Raw genomic sequence first — 18527 nt, forward strand, 5'->3', positions numbered from 1 at the left:
GTGTCTGGAAAAATAGATGATGGCAAGGAGCTAGAAGTTCTCTGGTGCCAAGGCCCAGCCAAGGCCATCTGAGAAGTTTTTGTTGCTGTTCTGTCCTTAGAGAGCCAACTTTTGTTGTTGTTGTTGCTAAAATGCAAATGAACTTCCTCTTAAGTGTGTTCTGCTGAGCTATTATGGCTAATGACCAAAGATTCTGACCATAGGGAACCAGAGAGGATGTGACCCCCATGCAAACTCAGTGACAGCTTCAGGGCACAGTGACAGCTTCAGAAATGCATGGATTTCAGGAAGCAGAGGAAATACAGCTGAATAGTCAAAAGCAGGGGCTTTGCAGTCAGGGAGACCTGGGTTCAAATCCTGCCTCTGCCACCACCACCTGTGTGACCTTGATTCTGAGTGAGCCTCAGTTTCTTCATCCGTGAATAGCACCCTCTGCGTGCGTGGGCATCTCCCACCCTGGGCAGGGGGTCTGCCCCTCCTCTGGACACCACAACCTCCTCAGACTGACTACAGCACGAGTTTGGAGTCCAGGCCGTTGTTTGCAAACTTCACTGCACATGTGAGTTACCTGTGCTTGTCTGGAATTCTGATTCCCAGACTGACACCCCAGAGCTTGTGGTTCTCTCTGTCTGGGTGGGGCTCAGGAATCTCCATGTTTAGCAAGCTCCTGGTGTGATTCTGAAGCCAGTTGTCTACATGTTGTGAATCACCGAATCACTGGCCACTGCAAGAGACTGACCAGTATGAGATCTCTCCAGTTTATCAGAGAAACTGTTAAATGAGGGGCGTGAGGCCAGCCTGAGGGCTCAGAAAATGACTTGCAGAGGAGCTGAATCTTGAACTCTGAATGGGTTTTACCCACCTGGAAGAGCATTCCAAGGGAGGGAACAGCATTAGAAAAGGTACAGAAGCGAAATGACTATGTGTGTGGAGTCCTGACCAGAGTATTATTACTAAAGTATACTAAAGTGCCAGCTGGGCAAGGGGAAATGAGGCCATGAGAGGCACGGGGCAGGCCCTGAACAGTTTGTAGGCCAAGCTGAAGAGTTTGGACCATTTCCTAGGGGCAGTGGGGAGTGCTAGGGTCAGATTTCTGTTTTAGAAAGATAACCCTGCTGCTGTATGAAAGATTAATTATGAAGGGAGAGCCTGGGGGCAGAGAGACCTGGCAGGAAGCTGTTGAGGTTATTCAGATAAAAGAAGTTGCAGGTCTGAACTGGGGCAGTGGTGGTGGGAATGGAGAGAAGGGACAGGTGAGACACTCGGGAGGCAAAGTAATCAGCTCAGTGATTCATTTGATGTCAGGGAGTGGGTGAGAGAGCAAGTGATGAAGAGGAGGGACTCACGAGGGCTTCCAGGGGCTTGGCACCTAGGATGATGGAGGTACCACTCATCAAGGTAGGGAAAATAGAAGAAGCAGGCTTAGAGGCAGATGCTGGGCTCCATGTGGGACACAGTATGTTTAGTGAGATGTCTGGAGGACAAGTAGATGGAAATATCTACTAGGTAGTTGGCTATCTGGATCTGGGGCTCAGGACAGAGGTGAGGCCTGGGATGTAGATTGGGAAGCCATCAGCACATCCTGTTTGAAGCTGTGAGATAAGTGAGGTCCCCTGACACAAAACAGTAGGGAACATCAACATTTTAGGGACAGAGGAAGGAAGATGATCCTACAGAAGACCAATAAGGAACAGCAGTTAGAGCGGCAGGGAAAGCCAGAAACAAGAAGTGTCATGAAAAGCAAAGGAAGGCAGAGTGTCAGGGAAGAGGATTGGTCAGCGGGGTCAAGCATATCAAGTAGAGTCTGATCTGTAGAGTGTCCTTACAGTTTGGAGAGGAAATGGCTACTGGCGACCATAGCAAGAGCAACCATAGTGGGCAAGAGGGACAGAAACTAGCCCGCCCTAGTGGAACAATGGATGGGAGGAGAGGACGTGGACAGAGTGGGTTTGGAGTCCTTTTCCAGGAAGCATACCAATTGGAGAGAGGTGAGACAGTGGTAGATAGCTAGAGAGCCACTAAATAACAGGAGGACTTTTTTTTAAGGGTGTGAGAATATTGAGAATGTTTCTTGGACAAAAGGAAAGAGTGAGTAGAGAATGAGAGGTTGAAGGTATGGAAGAGAAAGGCGATGGCTAAGAGAACATCATCTGGGAGGACCAGGGCCAAGAGGACGCCCGAGGAGAGGCTTACTTTGAACAGGAGAAGGAACAAATACTCAGAGCCCCGAGGGATATGGAGGTCAGGCTGGACACATGGAGACAACTTTGCAAATACCTTTTGAGTCCTGGCTCTGCCACTTGCAGCTGTTGATGCTGGGCAAGTGACTTACCACCTCTCATACTTGGTTTCCTTAGCAGTGACGTACGAATTTAAAGAATGTAACTCATAACAGGTTATCAGGATGAAATTAAGTGATGCATCATGTATTAGTACAATAGCTGGCAAATGATAAGTACACAGGTGTTTAGCCATTGTTACTGTGGTTATTGTTGTTATATTAGAGCATAAAACCAAGGAATTGAAGTGGTTTGTACCTAGTGTTGTCAGGTAAGATTTAAGGCCATCTTCTGAGAGTGAGCCATGTGGAGGATGGAGCATGGGCAGAACAGAGGGCCTGAGAATGTTCTAAACTATTGCTGATACGGATGGAGGTAAGAGGTGATCAAGGACAAGTCGTATGTTTTTATATTTACCGGTAGATTTACCATTTCTGGTGCTCTTATATTCCTTCTTTGAAGATCAAATTTCCCTTCATTTCTTGTAATACGTTTCTTGTAATGAGGGCCAAGCCTACTGATGACAAACTATCACAGCTTTCCCTTGTCTGAAAATGTTTTTCTTTTGCCATCATTGTTGAAGGAAATTTTCACTGACTTAGAATTCTAAGTTGACATGATGGTTATTTCTTTTGGAACTTTAAAGATGTTGTTCCATTGTCTTCCCTTATCTCCATTGTTTCTGATGAGAAATCAACCATCATTCTTGTCATTGTCCCCTTGAATATAACGTGTCTTTCTGTTTTCTGGCTGCTGTTAAGGTTTTCTCTCATCTTCGGTTTTCAGCAATTTGACTATGACATGCCTACGTGTGGTTTTCTTTGTGTTTATCCTTTTTTAGGTTCACCGAGTTTCTTGGTACTGTGGGTTGACATTTCTTAGAAAAATCAGATTGGGGAAATTTTTTCAAAAGTATTTTTGCTGATTCTATCTACTTTATGATAAGAGACTCCAGTTGTGTGTGTATCAGATCACTTGATATTGTCCTAGAAGTTCTTGAGACTGTGTTCATTTTTTTGCATCTTTTTTCTCCCTGCACTTCAGTTTGAACAATTTCTTTTGGCCTCTCTTCAGGTTCACCTGTCCTCCGCAGTGTCCTGGCTGCTGTTATTCCAATCTAATGCATTTTTATTTCAGATATTTTCTTTTTTAGTGTTAATATTTCCAGTTTTTGTTTTAGAGTTTCCATATCTCTCTTGAAATTCACTCATCACATTCATCTTTTCTTTTATATTTTTAACATATTTATTACAATTTTTGTGTGTGTGAGGAAGATCAGCCCTGAGCTAACATCTGATGCCAATCTTCCTCTTTTTGCTGAGGAAGATTGGCCCTGGTCTAACATCTGTGCCCATCTTCCTCTACTTTATATGGGATGCCACCACAGCATGGCTTGACAAGCAGTGCGTCTATCCGCGCCCAGGATCCAAACCTGCAAACCCTAGGCCACCAAAGCAGAGCACACCAACTTAACTGCTATACCACCAGGCTGGCCGCTACAATTATTTTAAAGTCCTTCTTTCTAATCCAACATCAGGGTCATTTGGGGCTCTGTTCCTCTTGATTATGGCTTGAATTTTCTGTTTCTTCACATGTCTAAACCTTTTTTATTGTGTAGTCAACACTGTGAATAATAGGTTGTAGAGATTCTTAGATTCTGTTATCATCTTCTGAAGAGTATTGAGTTTTGTTTTAATAGGCGATTAAATTATGGGCAACTAATTTTTTTTTTTTTGGAAGGAGTTACCATGTTTAAACTTTAAGATAGGTCTTTTTTGTTTTCGCTTAGTCCTCTGATGTAACCCTCAGTCTAGAGATGATGTCCTTCCCCCCAAAGCTGGCCCTTCTGGGGTTCCATTGGAAAGCCTGAGGTATTTACCAAGTCCTTCTAACTTGGTGGGACTGGAAAGTTACCTCAGGGGAAAGATTGGTTAAATGTAGGATCTCACTTAGTTCTCTTCCCTTCCTTCAGGGATTGTAACACCTCCATTTTCTGCCTGCTTTTGGTCATTCTTCAGTGCTTGCAAATTGTTATTTCTTGTATTTGTCCAGAGTTTATAGTAGTTATCTGTGGGAAGGTTTAGTTTGATGTAAGCTGGTCAGCCATTATTGAAAGCAAAACTTGGGAATGTGTTTGAGCAGAGCTGGTGGCTCAGCCATACCCCAGGACTGTGCCTGTGTGTTGTCATAGTCTGTACAGCTGCGGGAAGGCCTACAGTGGCTCAGTGCCTGGCTGAGTGGGGAGTGTGGCTAGAACAGGTCTGAGAGAGTGGGCAGTTAAGCAACTGGACATCTATCTGATGTAGAAGCAGCATGCAGGAGGGACTAAAGGTGGGAGAGAGCTGGACAGAGGAGTTTGGCATCTTTCAGCCTTGGTTTCCTCTTTACCACCGATTGGGTCGGGCTGTTGTGAGGGGTAATAGAGATAGAGCGTGTGAATGTCCAGTAAATGGTGTTTATGGTTCTGGAGGCCACTAGGTTGAGCTTTGCCAGGGCACAATTCTTGTCATGTCATCTGGTGACTTGTCTGTCCCCTGTGGAATCAGAAGTGCCTTGTGTACATGTGAGGTGGAGTGGGGTTGTCATTGTGATATTATCATCAGTAACATCACTATCCATGCTGCCTACCTTTGAGGGATACGTTTCTCCATGGTTCTTTGTTCTATTAGTTAGGATATAGTTAAGCTGTGTTAACAGAAACCCAAAATAACAATGGCTTAAGCAAAATAGAAGTTCAGTTCTCTCTCACACGGCAGTCTGGGTATACCAGTCCAAGGCTGCTGAGGTGGCTTCTCAGAGTCAGGGCCTCAGGCTTCCTCTGCCTTGTTGATCTGTCATCAGTGCTCTGTCACCCTCATCTCTATGGACCAATATGACTCGCCACCACCTATCGTCATTCCAAGCAGTGGGAAAGGGAAAGGGGGCAGCTGTGGACATCCTCCCCCGCAATGCAGGACCCATCCCAGAAGATGCGTACATCACCTTCACGTGCCATTGACCAGAACTTAGCCACCCAGCTGCAAAGGAAGCTGGGAAATACAGTCTTTATTTGGGGCAGCCATGAGTCCATCTACACATTCAGAGTCCTATTACTGTAGAAAGAGAGACTATACTGGAGACAGCCAGCAGTCCCTATCACCAGTCCTGAGCTCGTACACCTGGTTTTTAGCTCAAGAGTCACTCCGTAGGAGCTTGGCACTCCCTGGGGAGCCCATTGAGCACTGAGAGCTGAGAGATTTCCTCCTGTTCTGCACATTTCTCCTTAAGGGTATCAGAAGACAAGGATTGTCACTCTAACATATACCAATGAATGGATATTGTTTGACTATTAAGGAACAAGGCTGAGTCCACAAGCCCCTCATCAGTTCCAGACTTGTTCCCAGTGGCTACACCGTGCAGGAAAGGTGTGCAGAGCTGGGGTAGAGAGAGCCCAAGTGATGCCCAGATTTTAGCACTGAGCCTCCCAGCTCTGCCACTGATTGGCCAAGCCACACCAGGCGTGTCCTTTAACTTCCCTGGTCTGTCCTTTTGTCTCCAAAGTAAGGGATTAGGTTGTGTCTAAGGTGTTTGTCGACCACCCATGTTCTAGAATTTTATGATTCCTGTATTATAAAGCAAGCTCCCAGGAGGATGCAGCCACTCGCACTCCTTGTGGAATGAGTTGTGGTGTGAATGTACATGCACGTTTGTAGTTGGCCTGGGGGACTTGCCGACATGGGTTTTTTCCTATTTCCTTGGGCTTTCTTTGGTTGTGTTTTTTGTAGTTAGAAGTCACTGCACAATTTTCCATACAATTAAGCTTATTATTATTATTATTATTATTATTGGTGAGGAAGATTAGCCCTGAGCTAACATCTGTGCCAATTTTCCTCTATTTTGTATGTGGGACGCCGCCACAGCGTGGCTAATGAGTGGTATAGGTCCACGCCCTGGATCTGAACCCATGAACCCGGGCCGCCGAAGCAGAGTACGCAGGACTTAACCACTACGCCACAGGGCTGGCCCCCAAGCTTATTTTTTTAATTTTAATTTTATTTCAAAATACTTTTGGGGCCGGCCTGGTGGCGCAAGCGGTTAAGTGCACACGCTCTGCTGCGGCGGCCCGGGGTTCGCTGGTTTGGGTCCCGGGCGCACACCCACGCACTGCTTGGCAAGCCATGCTGTGGCGGCGTCCCATATAAAGTGGAGGAAGATGGGCACGGATGTTAGCCCAGGGCCAGTCTTCCTCAGCGAAAAAAGAGGAGGATTGGCAGATGTTAGCACAAGGCTGATCTCCTCACACAAACAAAACAAAAAAAATACTTTTTTTTTCTGCTTCTGGAACTATTATATATGTTCATTGTAGAAAATGTAGAAAATAGAGAATAGTATAATGATGGCAGCAAAAAAATCACCTGTAATGTCACTGCCCAGGCTGGCACTATTAAGACTTTAGCATATTCCCTTCGTGTCAACATCTAAGAAAATATGAAAAATACTTATACCTCTACTTGAGTTAATCAAATTGGGATCACACTATGCGTGTTTTTTTTTGTATTTATATACATTTATTGCTGTTTGATTTTACAAAAATTGGATCAAATTGGACCATTATTCTGACACTTTCTTTTTGCAGTTAATAAACAATCATAGACATCTCTTCATTTCCAACTCATTTTCCTTTTGCCATAACAGTGCTATAATAAAGATTCTCTTAAGTATAGTCACACACATTATTTCTATGAGATAAAGTCTTACAGCAGGGACCAGGTAATCAAAGAGTATGAGTATTTTAAATGTAAAACATATGGGCACTATACTTTGAAAAAATATTTAGCAATTTAAATTCTAGTCAGCAATGTGTTAAAAGACCATTTCTTTGCATTATTTCAAGCATCATATGTCATATTCTTGTCAATCTGATGTAGTTAAATAAAAAGGTGTCTTATTATGCATGATGTTTTATAACCTGCTTTTTTTCGCTTGATGACCATTTCCTCCAAATTCTTAAATATTTTTCAAGAACTTGATTTTCAATGGCTGCCAACAATTCTAATCACATGGATGTACCACACTATCCTTAACCAGTGCCCTATACATTCAAGCTGCGTCTGAGTCCTTATTATTATCAATTATGTAGCAATGACTCCGTTTCACAGTGACAGTATCTTAGCTCCTGTCACAGACACTGGGTGCAGTTGAGGCTCAAGAGAGGTTGGGTGGCCTGCCCAAGGCCACGCAGTGAGTAAGTGGCAGGTCTCAGCTGTCTGGCCACAAGGCCTACTGCACCCTCCCCAACTGCTTTTTCCCAGTGTCAGGACAGAGGGGGCACAGGTGTGGCATAGGGACAGTTGGCTCCCAATGTGTTGGTTTGGGTAGAAAAGAGCCAGTGGGGTTCCCTAGGGAGACGCTGCTCTGGGTGGTCTGCAATGCCCCCGAGGAAGGCCGGCTGCTCTCTGCCCCCACACACAGGCCGCCCTGCTCCCCTCTGGCCCCGCCCACTCGGGGCAGTGGTGAACCCGGGCCAGGAGAGTGAGTTGCAGGGCCAAGGGGAGAGGCTGGAGGAGCCTCAAAGGGAGGCTGTGAGGGAGGGAGGCAGACGGGGCCAAGCAGACTGGGGCAGGGAGACCACCCCGCTCCTGCTCCTGAGGCCGCCACCTGAGGGCACAGGAGCTATGCGCTCCAGTGGCCTTGTTCCCAGGGAAGTCTCCTCCCCCGGCTCTCTCACCCCCTTCCCACAGCACTTTTCTCTTCCTCTCCAAAGAGTGTCACTCGAAAAACCTATCCTCATCCTTGTTTAGCTCAAACTCGTTTCCCCTGAGAGGGACGATTGGATTCACTGTTGAGTGGGGGAGGAGGGGCGGGGACAGAAGAGCAGGACCCACCTTGGTTGGGGGGGTGTCCCCACTTTGGCTGACAGTGTCACCCCCGCATGGATCACAGAGCTTTTGCCCCTTTGCCCGAGACCTTTCTGTTTTGACCTTTCTGTGCTTTTCTCTAACAGGCAACCATTGGGATTGACTTCTTGTCAAAAACCATGTACTTGGAGGATCGTACGGTGAGAACTGGGAGGACAGAGAGGGTGCCTTTGAACTTATCACCTGGGGCCCTTAGCTGGGCCCCACTGAGAGAGCCCGGGCCTACCCCAGAGCTGGCAGTGCCGGCACCCCCACCCCCCGGCCCCACTCCCAGCACAAGGACCTCACTGCCCCTGCTGACCCCCTGCCCTCCCTGCGACAGGTGCGGCTGCAGCTCTGGGACACAGCGGGCCAGGAGAGGTTCCGCAGCCTGATCCCCAGCTACATCCGGGACTCCACGGTGGCTGTGGTGGTGTACGACATCACAAGTGAGTCTAGGTCCTGGGCGGCTCACAGGGGCTCCAGGCTGCAGCCTCTGTGTGCATGTGTGTGCACACGTGTGTGCTTGTCCTCTGAACGCAGGAAGGCAGGTGCTCGGGGGTGCGGGGTGAGCTGCCTTTGAACACTACCGTGTCTTCCACCTCCCTCATCCTCCTGTGACAGGCATGTGTGTACAGGACCAGGTTGGCCCTGCTCAGAGCAGGAGCCTGTGTGTGGAGGTGAGCACAAGGTGCTCACAAGGCTGGCCTTTCTCCCAGCTCCTCTGTGCACTCCCTGGCCCTGGCTGTTAGAAAGACCTCTACAGGGCCGGCCCCGTGGCTTAGCGGTTGAGTGCGCGGGCTCCAATGCTGGCGACCTGGGCCCGGATCCCGGGTGCGCACTGACGCACAGCTTCTCCGGCCATGCTGAGGCCGCGTCCCACATACAGCAACTAGAAGGATGTGCAGCTATGACATACAACTATCTACTGGGGCTTTGGGGGAAAAAATAAATAAATAAATAAATAAATAAATAAATAAAAAGACCTCTACAGAGCAACTTCTCTCTGACCTGTGTCAGGATGGGAGAAGACACTGGTCCTTGGGCCACCCTTGACCTGGCAGCTGTGGTTTTGTCAGCTGGCTTCCCAGCTCCTCACAGGGCTCCCTGGGAGGGGAGGTCAGGCGGGTCTGGGAGGGCTGTGGGTGGGCTGCTCTTCTCACACACTGTGGCTCTTCTGGCCAAAGCAGCTGTCTTGAGAGCGACTGCACAGCCCTGAGGGAGGCTCGTGGAGCTGGGGGGTAGGGGACAGGGCCTGGTGCAGAGCCCCAGCCGCCCAGGCGGGTATAATGGAACACACCCAGTAAGCCCGTGGACTGCAGTCACGCCTGTGGTGGGAGGACACCCTGGGCATGGCCCCTGCCTGCTACCCCCGGGTCTGCACGCCCCCTCTTTCCACCGCTTTCCCCGACTGCACACTCCCTGCACACCTGAGTGCAGGCGGGAGCTGGCCCCTGTCGGGCCGGGGCTCGTGCAGCCTGATGCTGGGCAGAAGGGAGATCAGGCTGCGGCAAACAGGCTTCCAGGACACACTGCCTCCCCACCGCCAGGCGTGCGGGCTGTTGTGTGGTGGGCATCGCCCTGCAACTGCTTCTCTGTGGGTCTGTCACATCTTCTGACTGAGGAGGGGGCTGCCCTGAAGCGGCCTGGCCTCTCCTACTTTCGTCTGATCCTGGGGCTGCCTCGCCCCTCCTCTTACTTGCAGGGCCTGTGGCTTCACTTCGGGAACCCCTCTGGCCTTTCTGGAGCCCCCCTGAGCTCCCCTGGGAGGGAGGCCACTGGGTAGGGCCCTCCTCCCCTAGGGACTGCTGTAGGTCCCCTCACTGTTTCCAAGCTTGGCCACGTCCAGTGCACCCATTTCTCACTCTGCCCTGAGCCTCCAAAGTCAGGTCTGCCCCTCAGGTGGGCCCCTAAACCACTTGCCCATGTAGCAAATCATGACACAGCGACCTTCCAGATGGGGTGACTTCTGTCCCCAGAGGGTGGCTCAGCAATGCGAGGGTCTCTCCAGGGCCCCAGGCAGCAGCTCCACAGACACCCGTGGACCTCCTCTGGGAGGCCCAGACCCACTGGTCTGTGTGGCCCATGTGCTCACCCCTCCTGGGTGTCTCAGGGTGCACACTCCCCTCCCTCCTGCTCCTGGTCTCACGCTCCTTCCCACCTTTCCTGTCTCCCACCCGGGCTGGCGCTCACTCCCAGTTTTATCCCTGCTTTCCACCTGCAGATCTCAACTCCTTCCAACAGACCTCTAAGTGGATCGATGATGTCAGGACGGAGAGAGGCAGCGACGTCATCATCATGCTGGTGGGCAACAAGACGGACCTAGCCGATAAGAGGTAGGTGTGCGGGCGCGGAGATGCAGGGCCTGGCAGGCCGGGCCCGCCCTCCGTGCCTCTGCAACTCCTCCTGGACGAGGAGTTCTGGGATGCGTGGGCGGTGAGCACCCTGTCTGACCTGTCGCCCTGCATCTGGGAGAGACCCCCTGGGGACACTGGAGGCTTTGAAAGCACTGGTACACCCCTGCCTACCCACAGGCATCCCATGTCTGAAGCCCCACCTTCCATTGCTGGCAGGGGCACTCTTCTGTGTGCAGTCTGCATGGAGCCCTGTGCACCTGGCTGGCCCAGCACTGCGTGGTCTGGGACTCGGCCATGGCCACAGCCGCAGCACAGCTGCAGACACAGCAGTCCCTCGGGCTCCCACGGTCTTCTGCTTGTGCTTTGTGTCCCTGCCCCCGTGAAATGCCTGTACCATGTCAGTGTGGATGTGAAGGTCCTGGACCCCAGGTGTGAACCTGCGCAATTTCCTGGTCCATCATTGTGTCTGGGTGTGATGCTTCCAGGGCACGGGGCTGACTGAGGTGCCACTTACACACATTTCTCCACTCATCTTATCAGACCCAACTTGGTCAGATAAAGCAACGGGTCACGGACTGTGGCTTCCTGAAATATACTCTGACCATGTAAGGAATAATCTGAATTAGAGCCTGCTCTGTTAGAATCCTGTCCTTGAAGTAAAGAAAATGGGGCTCAAAGCCCAGCTCCTTTGCTAAGTAGGTGACCTTGGGGAAGTCACTTAACCTTAACCATTTTCTCATTTGAAAAATGGAACTGATGATACCACCCAGAGAGGTGGTACGTGGCTCGAAGGGCTGTACAAGTGAAGGCTTGGCAGTGGCGACTATTGGGAAAGGCAGGTATGGGACAGCGCCAGCCCACCTGCTGCAAGCCTGCTCCTAAACCGGAAGATACTACGGAAGGAATAGGGAAAGGAGCTGGTGTCCTGCTGTGCCTGGTGCCCCCTTCATCCTGGAGGGAGCCCTGGGTCGGAGCCCTGTCCTCAGGGCCGACTGAGGGGCCTGGTCAGCAACTCTGCCCTGCTGGGCCGGCCCTCCTCATCTCAGGCTGCTCCCTCCACCTCCAGCAGGGGCTGATTCTCCCCCTTCCCTCATCTGCAGGCAGATAACCATCGAGGAGGGGGAGCAGCGCGCCAAAGAACTGAGCGTCATGTTCATCGAGACCAGTGCGAAGACCGGCTACAATGTGAAGCAGGTAGGATGCACCTGGTGCCCATTCCTGGCCCAGCTTGGCCAAGGGGGCCCACACGTGGCTTCTGGCGTGGTCAGCCAGGGGCTCAGCCCTGCCTTGCCCCAAGGGATTAGTGACTGAGTTGGGGCAGCCAACCAGAGCACCCATAAACCCACCTACTGGGGGACAAGCTAACCTCCAGAGCTGGTGAAGCATGCAAGAGGGAGGGAGCACTGGCCCTCAGGGGGTGGTGGGAGAATGTCATCATTAGCTGCCACACAGCAACCAGTCATATGGCCTCTGCTGTTTGCTGTAAGTATCCAGCCACCCACTTCAGGTGGTGAGAGAGCAGTGTTTCCCCAGCCTCTTCCTTCACTTGGGATGGGAGTGCAGGCAGTTCAATCTGATCAGCAGTTTGGGGTTCGTGCCTTGTCCTTGGCAAGTGCTCAGGCTGTAGAGGGCCAGGCAGGCTTGGAGAAAAGAGCCCACCTGTGGCGCGGTTGGAGCTTGCAGGAGGGAGAGGCCTGGTGAACCAAAATCATCAGAGGAGCGGTGGAGAGGTAGAGTGAGTGCTGAGCCTGGAGCAGGGGAGCTTCTCCTGGGTGCACAGACCCCCAAGGGGTCCGTGGATGGAATTCAGCAGGTCAGTGGACTTGGGTTGGAAAAGTCTACACCTTCATCTTCACTGACCTCTGACTGATCTTGAGCATTACGTTCAGCAATGAACATGGGCAACAAGCCTCCACACTAGTTGGAGTGCCTAGTTTGTCGCAATAGAAATCACAGCTGTTTTCTCGTCACCTCACAGTGCTGCGGGTTTCTTGAACTTGACATGTGTCGCTACCTCAGTATCACAGTGGTTATTAGACCCACTGCTAGCTCTTGCTCTTTAACATGTTCACGGGGAAGCACAAATGCTGCTGTGTCACAAGTTTGTATGTTTAAAGATCTTAGAAGTGTATTTCGATACTAATGGTTTCCTTTATGCTCCTATGTAATTGATTTTACACACTTAAAAGGAGTCCATAGGCTTCACCAGACTGCCAGAGGGGTCTTTGGGTCAAAAAAGGTTAGGAAGCCCTGCCTTCCAGGAAGAGGGGACGAGGAGGGAGGGCGTTCAGGCAAAGACAACAGCATGAGCAAAGGTGCGGCGGGAGGGGTGCCCGTGGCGTGGGGAGGGGACACTGAATGAGGAGCATGGCTTGTCTGGGTGTCACTTCTGCCCTGCCACCCCAGTGGTGCCTGGGAACACTCAACAAGCTGCCCAGGCAGCAGTTGGCCTGGATGCAGTGATGGTTCACCGCACGTGAGCAGTGCTGGCGGCAGTGGGGAGGGTGGCAGAGGAGCAGGAAGAGACAGTGGGAGGCCCCAAAGCTCCCAGGACTCAGTGACCCCCGCCCCAATTGGAGTGCCCTCAACATGGCTCCATTCACTCCCACCCCCTTCCCAGCCTCCTTCCATGTAAGGCTGGGGCTGTCACGGTGTCTCCTGGAGGAGGGAGCTACCCATCCCCGGAGGCATGCAGGAAACACTGGGCTGCTGCCCTGTGTGGCCCTGATGGAAAGTCATGGGGGTGGAGAAGCAGAAAAAGTCCCAGGACATCCACAGGGCAGGTAGCCTCTGCCGAAGGAGTCAGGGTGATGCTGCTGCCTCCCTTCCTAGAATGTTCTGGAAGCCAGGCGATGGTCTGGGCAGGAGTTAAATGTGGTCAGTTCACACTCTGTGTGGTTCAGAGAAGGAGTCTCATGCAGTGCAGACTCCTGGACTCTAACATGATCATGTCTGCTCTCAGACCCACATGTGACCCCAAGAGCTTCCTTCTAACAGGCACTTTGGCCATCAGCAGAGGCTGTGACCTTCTGACAGTCAGACAGGCAGAGTGGAGCTGCCTGGGGCAAAGCCATGAACGAAAGCTCAGGAAGAGTGACTGGGCCCTCTGCACCCTCGCCCGCTTCTGCCTGCCCCACTCCAGAGCCCGCTCTGCAGCCCGCCCACAGAGGGCCCGCCAGCAACTTCCCTACTCAGGCCCTCACCACCTCTGGCCCTGTTCCTGAGCCTGGGAGCTCTGATAGGGCTGGGCTCTGGGTGAGACCATGAGTAAAACTCGCTCTGTCCTCAGAGAGCCCACACAGTGGAGAACTTAGAAGCCCAAAGCCCACCGAGTTCCTGCAGTTGGTGTTTGTGGGGAGAAGGGGAAGCGTTTAGAATCTTCTGATTCCCTGTACTTCTGCCTTGTGCTTGTTGTCACCTCCTAGGTTCCATGTCTGCCAGCACTCCACCTGACACCCTGCCCGCCCTTGCCCCAGCACACACACCCCCACACAGTTCTCCCCATGCACACTTACACAGACGAACACGCACAGAAACCCCACACGTGCACATGCACACAGTACACATACCTTTCCTCACACGTTTACACAAATTCACACACAGACACCACACATCCACATCCGCACATACACCACACACAATCTACACACACACCTCTACACACAATATACATATCACACTCACACCTGCACCCAAACAAACCCACAGCGTCACGTTCGCACTCCTGTGTCCTTATTCTCTCAGAGAAGTCTCTCTGCTGTGACCATGTGGCCCTGGCTCCCAGCATCCAGCTGCCTCGATGCCCATGGACTTGCAGGACTCCCTGAGGAGAGGGTCATTTGTCTCAAGAGCAGGTCAAAAGTCAGTTCCCCACACCTGGTCCCCACACAGGCGGTGGGACAGAAGCCCACCCAAGGACTTGTCTCCCAGGGCCTAGATCATTTTCTGCACTGGGGTAGGTCCCTTACAGTCACCATAACCCATGCTCAGCCCCTCGTGACCCCATGGCTAGCCTGCCTGGGTGAGAGGCCTGCCAGGGCCCAACGCTGTGAGGTGAGGGAGAGAAGTTAGGTGCAGCCCCTGCCACCCAGGGCACAGTCAGCAGGAGAGTCAAGTCCAAGGTCGAGATGAGAAGAGGTGAGAGGGTGGAGACACAGGAAGGACGGGGCTGGGGCTCATGCTGCATCTCCCCCTCTCTCCAGCTCTTCCGACGTGTGGCATCGGCTCTGCCTGGAATGGAGAATGTCCAGGAGAAAAGCAAAGAAGGGAGTATCCTTTTCTTTGACAAGTGAGTGAAAGATGTGCTGGAGAAGCCATTTATCCATCGATTTATTCACTTAGTATTTTAGAACAGTGGACAAACACTCACCTGCTCTGCAACCCAGCCTTCCTGGCTGATGGGTATGTTGTGGGGCCTCCTCTGTGCAGGGACAAGGCTGAACTCCAAGGTCTTTGAGCCCCGTCCAGCTAGAACTATCTGAGCTGCTTCTTCTAAAACAGTGTGGGGATACCAGAAGGATGTGTATGGAGTGACAGTGTGGTGGGGGGAGTGACGAATAGTAACTCTGCCCTTCTTTACCGTGACCATCGCCCTGCATTTCATGGGTACAGGCAGAATCTCCTCCACAGGGAAAACTTCTAGACATTGAGATATGATTTCAGGGTGCTTCAACCTACTCTACAGGAGAAAACTCCCCCAACAGATGCCTCCTCCCCACTCCTGCCCGCTTCCCTGGCCCAGCCCTGCAGCTCCCCACGGCTCCGGGGGACAGAGTCTGCATGCCACTCCTACAGTCCACCCAAACCTCAGGTAACACCAGAAGCTGAAGTTGAGGTTCAGAGAGGTAGTCTGATTTCCCCAATGGGAAGGAAGGCAGTTGTTTATTATCTATTTACTTGTTTATTTATGTTCTGCCATGTTATTAAAAATATGTTTATGTATATATACACACATACACACAAAACAAGGTAAAAATGTACGTGTGTGTGTGTGTACCTGCACACACAAGAAAATTGGGGTGTAGGGAACATAAAGATAGGAAAACAAGGAAAAGTCAGAGATAATTCATACTAAAAATATATGCCATGGCTGAGAGACCAGAAAGTGGCAAGGAGGGACAATGTGATCTTTAGGAGAAGCAGGGCTTTTTATAGTACTTAAGGCGGAAAGAATCTCCCCCATAGTCCTTAAATAGAGGCCACAAAAGAATCCCTAGGACACATACCAGCAACAGGTTCTGTAGTGGTGCTTCTTACACCACTCACCCTTACCCCTGCAGCAGAGCCCCACGGCAGGCCCCGAACCCACCCGGGAGGAGCCCTTCTGTTCATCCTGAGCTGTGATCAGGCCTGGTGTGGCTGGGTTTTCAGCCTGGGGAGAGGAGAGGGAACAGCCTGGCTGTGCGTTCTGAACCCACTCCTCTGGTGGTTCTTATTGGCGCTTCTCCAGCCCACAGTCCCCAGGGAAAGGCTGGAGAGGGAGCTGTGCTGAGGCCCTTCCCCAGGGATGTGGCTTCTACAGCGGCATCCTCAGATCTAAGTGACACACGCTGACTAGAGCTTGAGGGGTCGATGTTGCTGCGGCCGACTGGGGCAAGGCCCACGAGGCCCTGTGCTTTGAGATGTGGGACCCAGGCCTGGCCAGTGGGCTCTCCACTTCCACTGCACTTTGGGGTGGGCTGACAGGTAACGGCCGAGGCCGAGGCTGGGAGCCGGCTTTCCACCACCGGTCACCAGGAAGCTTCTGAGAGAGGGTCTGTCCCGCCTGTATTTAGATGGCCGTCCCACAGCCCAGGACCACCTTTGCTTCAGGTGGGTGGGGTGAGGGATGTGGGAAGGTCAGGGAATAGGAGGAGTAGTGGGAGCTGGTGACCCTGCATCCTTCCTCCCAGAGACAAGCAGAGAGCCCAGTCCCTGTGGGTTTCTGGAGGGACAGAGGGCCGTGCAGGGCAGCTGGGGGGTGTGCAAGGGCGTGAGCGGAGGTGGCAGCTTCTCCTTGAGAGTTGTCTTCCTTAGCCCGGCCCCTGCAGTGATCGACATCAAGCTGGACAAAGCCCAGGAGCCCCCGGCCAGCGAGGGCGGCTGCTCCTGCTAATGCAGCCTGACCTGCCGGCTTCCTTCGACACTACTCGCTTGTTGTGTTGCTTCCTATTGGTTAGCTTCCTAAAGGGGGGTGGGAAACGAGCTTATCAAGAGGGGAGGATTTTTCTTTTCTCTCTGTCTCTAGGAGTAGGGTGGGGTGGGGAGGGAGGCTGGGCATCAGGGATCACGTCACTCTTAACAGCTGTTACTTAAACAACTATTTTTTGGTTTGGTTGTAATATATTGTACTTTATTAAGATTGCCAAAAACTGTTAAAATTTAAAAAAAAAAAATTTAAATCATGTGTATACAACTTTTTGCCAGATAAAAATGTAGTCATTTTTATTTGAAAGATGTGCTTTTTTGTTTTTGTATATTTGTAAACTTATAGAGAACCTTTCCCACACACCTCCTCCTTCCAGTCCTCTTTGAACTGTTCGTCACCTCTGCCCTCCTGCCATCCCCAGCCTCGTAAATTACAACAGTTAACTGGGCAGCTTAATTTAGCTCCAATCCCGGGCCATCTGGCCCAGACCAACCAGGCCCCACCAAACAGGCCCTACCTGGTTAAATGAAACACCGATTGAACAACACAGCCTCTGAAGAGGCAGCTCTGACTCTGTCCTTCTTCCTTGGCCAGAGTGGGACATCAGCCATGGCCCTGAGCGGAAATGAAGGCCTGGTGGCCTGCAGGGAGCCCAGCAGCAGGCCCCACTGGAATTACTTCTGCCTCTCCTTTCCCCTCCCTGAAAAGCCTCGAAGGGGGCACTTGCCACAGGCAACCTTGTGTTCTCTGTGATTGGCAGAGCAAGAGGTCATTGGAAGGAAGGACGGGGTGCTGTTGGCTACTGTGGGCTGTGTCTATGTGTGGTTTATAGACTAGGGGCACCAGGCGTAGTTCTGAACTGTTTTAACCAATCCGCCCAGTGATCAGCACACACATCTTGGTTGAATCTAAGGGAAGGGCAAAAAGAAACTCAGTGTGGGCCCCCCTGAAGCCCTCCTCCTTGGACATCAGGGAAGCTCGAGCCTGTGTCACATGGTATTAGTCTGTCTGTGATTGGGGAAGGGAGGGTTGTCTGCAGAAATGCCACCTTGAAGATGCATGTTCTCAGATCCTCAGTTGCTGATACTGTTGAGTGCTGTTCTGGAAAAGCTGACTTGTTGATGTGTTTTCGCCCCACTGGCACAGTGCAGTTGAAATGTTTATGCACATCCTTTGTGGATATTGTAGCAGCACTGGTTGCCTGAAGGTAGGGCTGAGGTAAGGTCTCCAGAAGGCTGCCCAGAGAGCCATCCTTGCCATTTTTGACTCTTTTTTGAGAAGGACTTAGTCCTAAAGACCTGTAAAATATCTGAAGAGAACTTGCTCTTCTCACTAAGTGATGTAACCCACTTGGCCAGCATTCCAAATAGACCCATACTCACCGACCCTGAGCCCGCACAAAGCCAGGCAGTGGGCAGTAACTCTGGCCAAAAATGGTAAACCTCATCCTCCAAGCTGGCATTGACTCTTCTTCCAGGCTGCTGTTGGGTATGTCATAGGTGAGCTAAATGACCATCTGGGTGTGGTAGGAGGTGAATTCCTCCACAAAACAGGGCTCCAACAAGTTATTGCAATGAATTTTGGAACTTCTCAGAAATGAATCCAAAATGGCAACCAGTAAGTGCATCAGAACCTGGTAGAACTCACTGATACTTGTCCAGTGGGCCTGCCACACACTTTCAGCTAAGGAGACTGTATCTCAGAGCTGATCCTTAGAGAGGAATTTATCTTCAGGTGAAGAAAAGAGGAAGCAAGATTCCCACTGAGCTCCTCTCCCAGAAGGCAAAGACCAATGTACAAACGTAATTCCAATGTCATGTGTTTGGTTTTTATATGTGTGTACATAATTATATATAGAGATAGACTTGTGTATACACCTTCCACACAC

At 51.2% G+C, this 18527-nt stretch overlaps 1 protein-coding gene across 3 annotated transcripts in view; it reads left to right on the plus strand.

The window, feature by feature from the left end:
• RAB6B (RAB6B, member RAS oncogene family) overlaps positions 1 to 16742 on the plus strand; it is a 57706-nt gene extending 40964 nt beyond the window's left edge. For all 3 annotated transcript variants that reach the window (XM_087430554.1, XM_087430555.1, XM_004419355.3), the window contains 6 exons: positions 8263 to 8316; positions 8499 to 8604; positions 10380 to 10491; positions 11613 to 11706; positions 14715 to 14781; positions 16542 to 16742. In XM_087430554.1, the coding sequence (XP_087286680.1) occupies positions 8263 to 8316; positions 8499 to 8604; positions 10380 to 10491; positions 11613 to 11706; positions 14715 to 14781; positions 16542 to 16606 (498 nt within the window). In that variant the 3' untranslated portion in view covers positions 16607 to 16742. The remainder of the gene's footprint in view (positions 1 to 8262; positions 8317 to 8498; positions 8605 to 10379; positions 10492 to 11612; positions 11707 to 14714; positions 14782 to 16541) is intronic.
• The last annotated feature ends 1785 nt before the right edge of the window (positions 16743 to 18527 follow it).

The sequence above is a fragment of the Ceratotherium simum genome, chromosome 5 (assembly GCF_057802395.1).
Source record: "Ceratotherium simum simum isolate JZ-2026a chromosome 5, ASM5780239v1, whole genome shotgun sequence".
Lineage (NCBI taxonomy): Eukaryota > Metazoa > Chordata > Mammalia > Perissodactyla > Rhinocerotidae > Ceratotherium > Ceratotherium simum.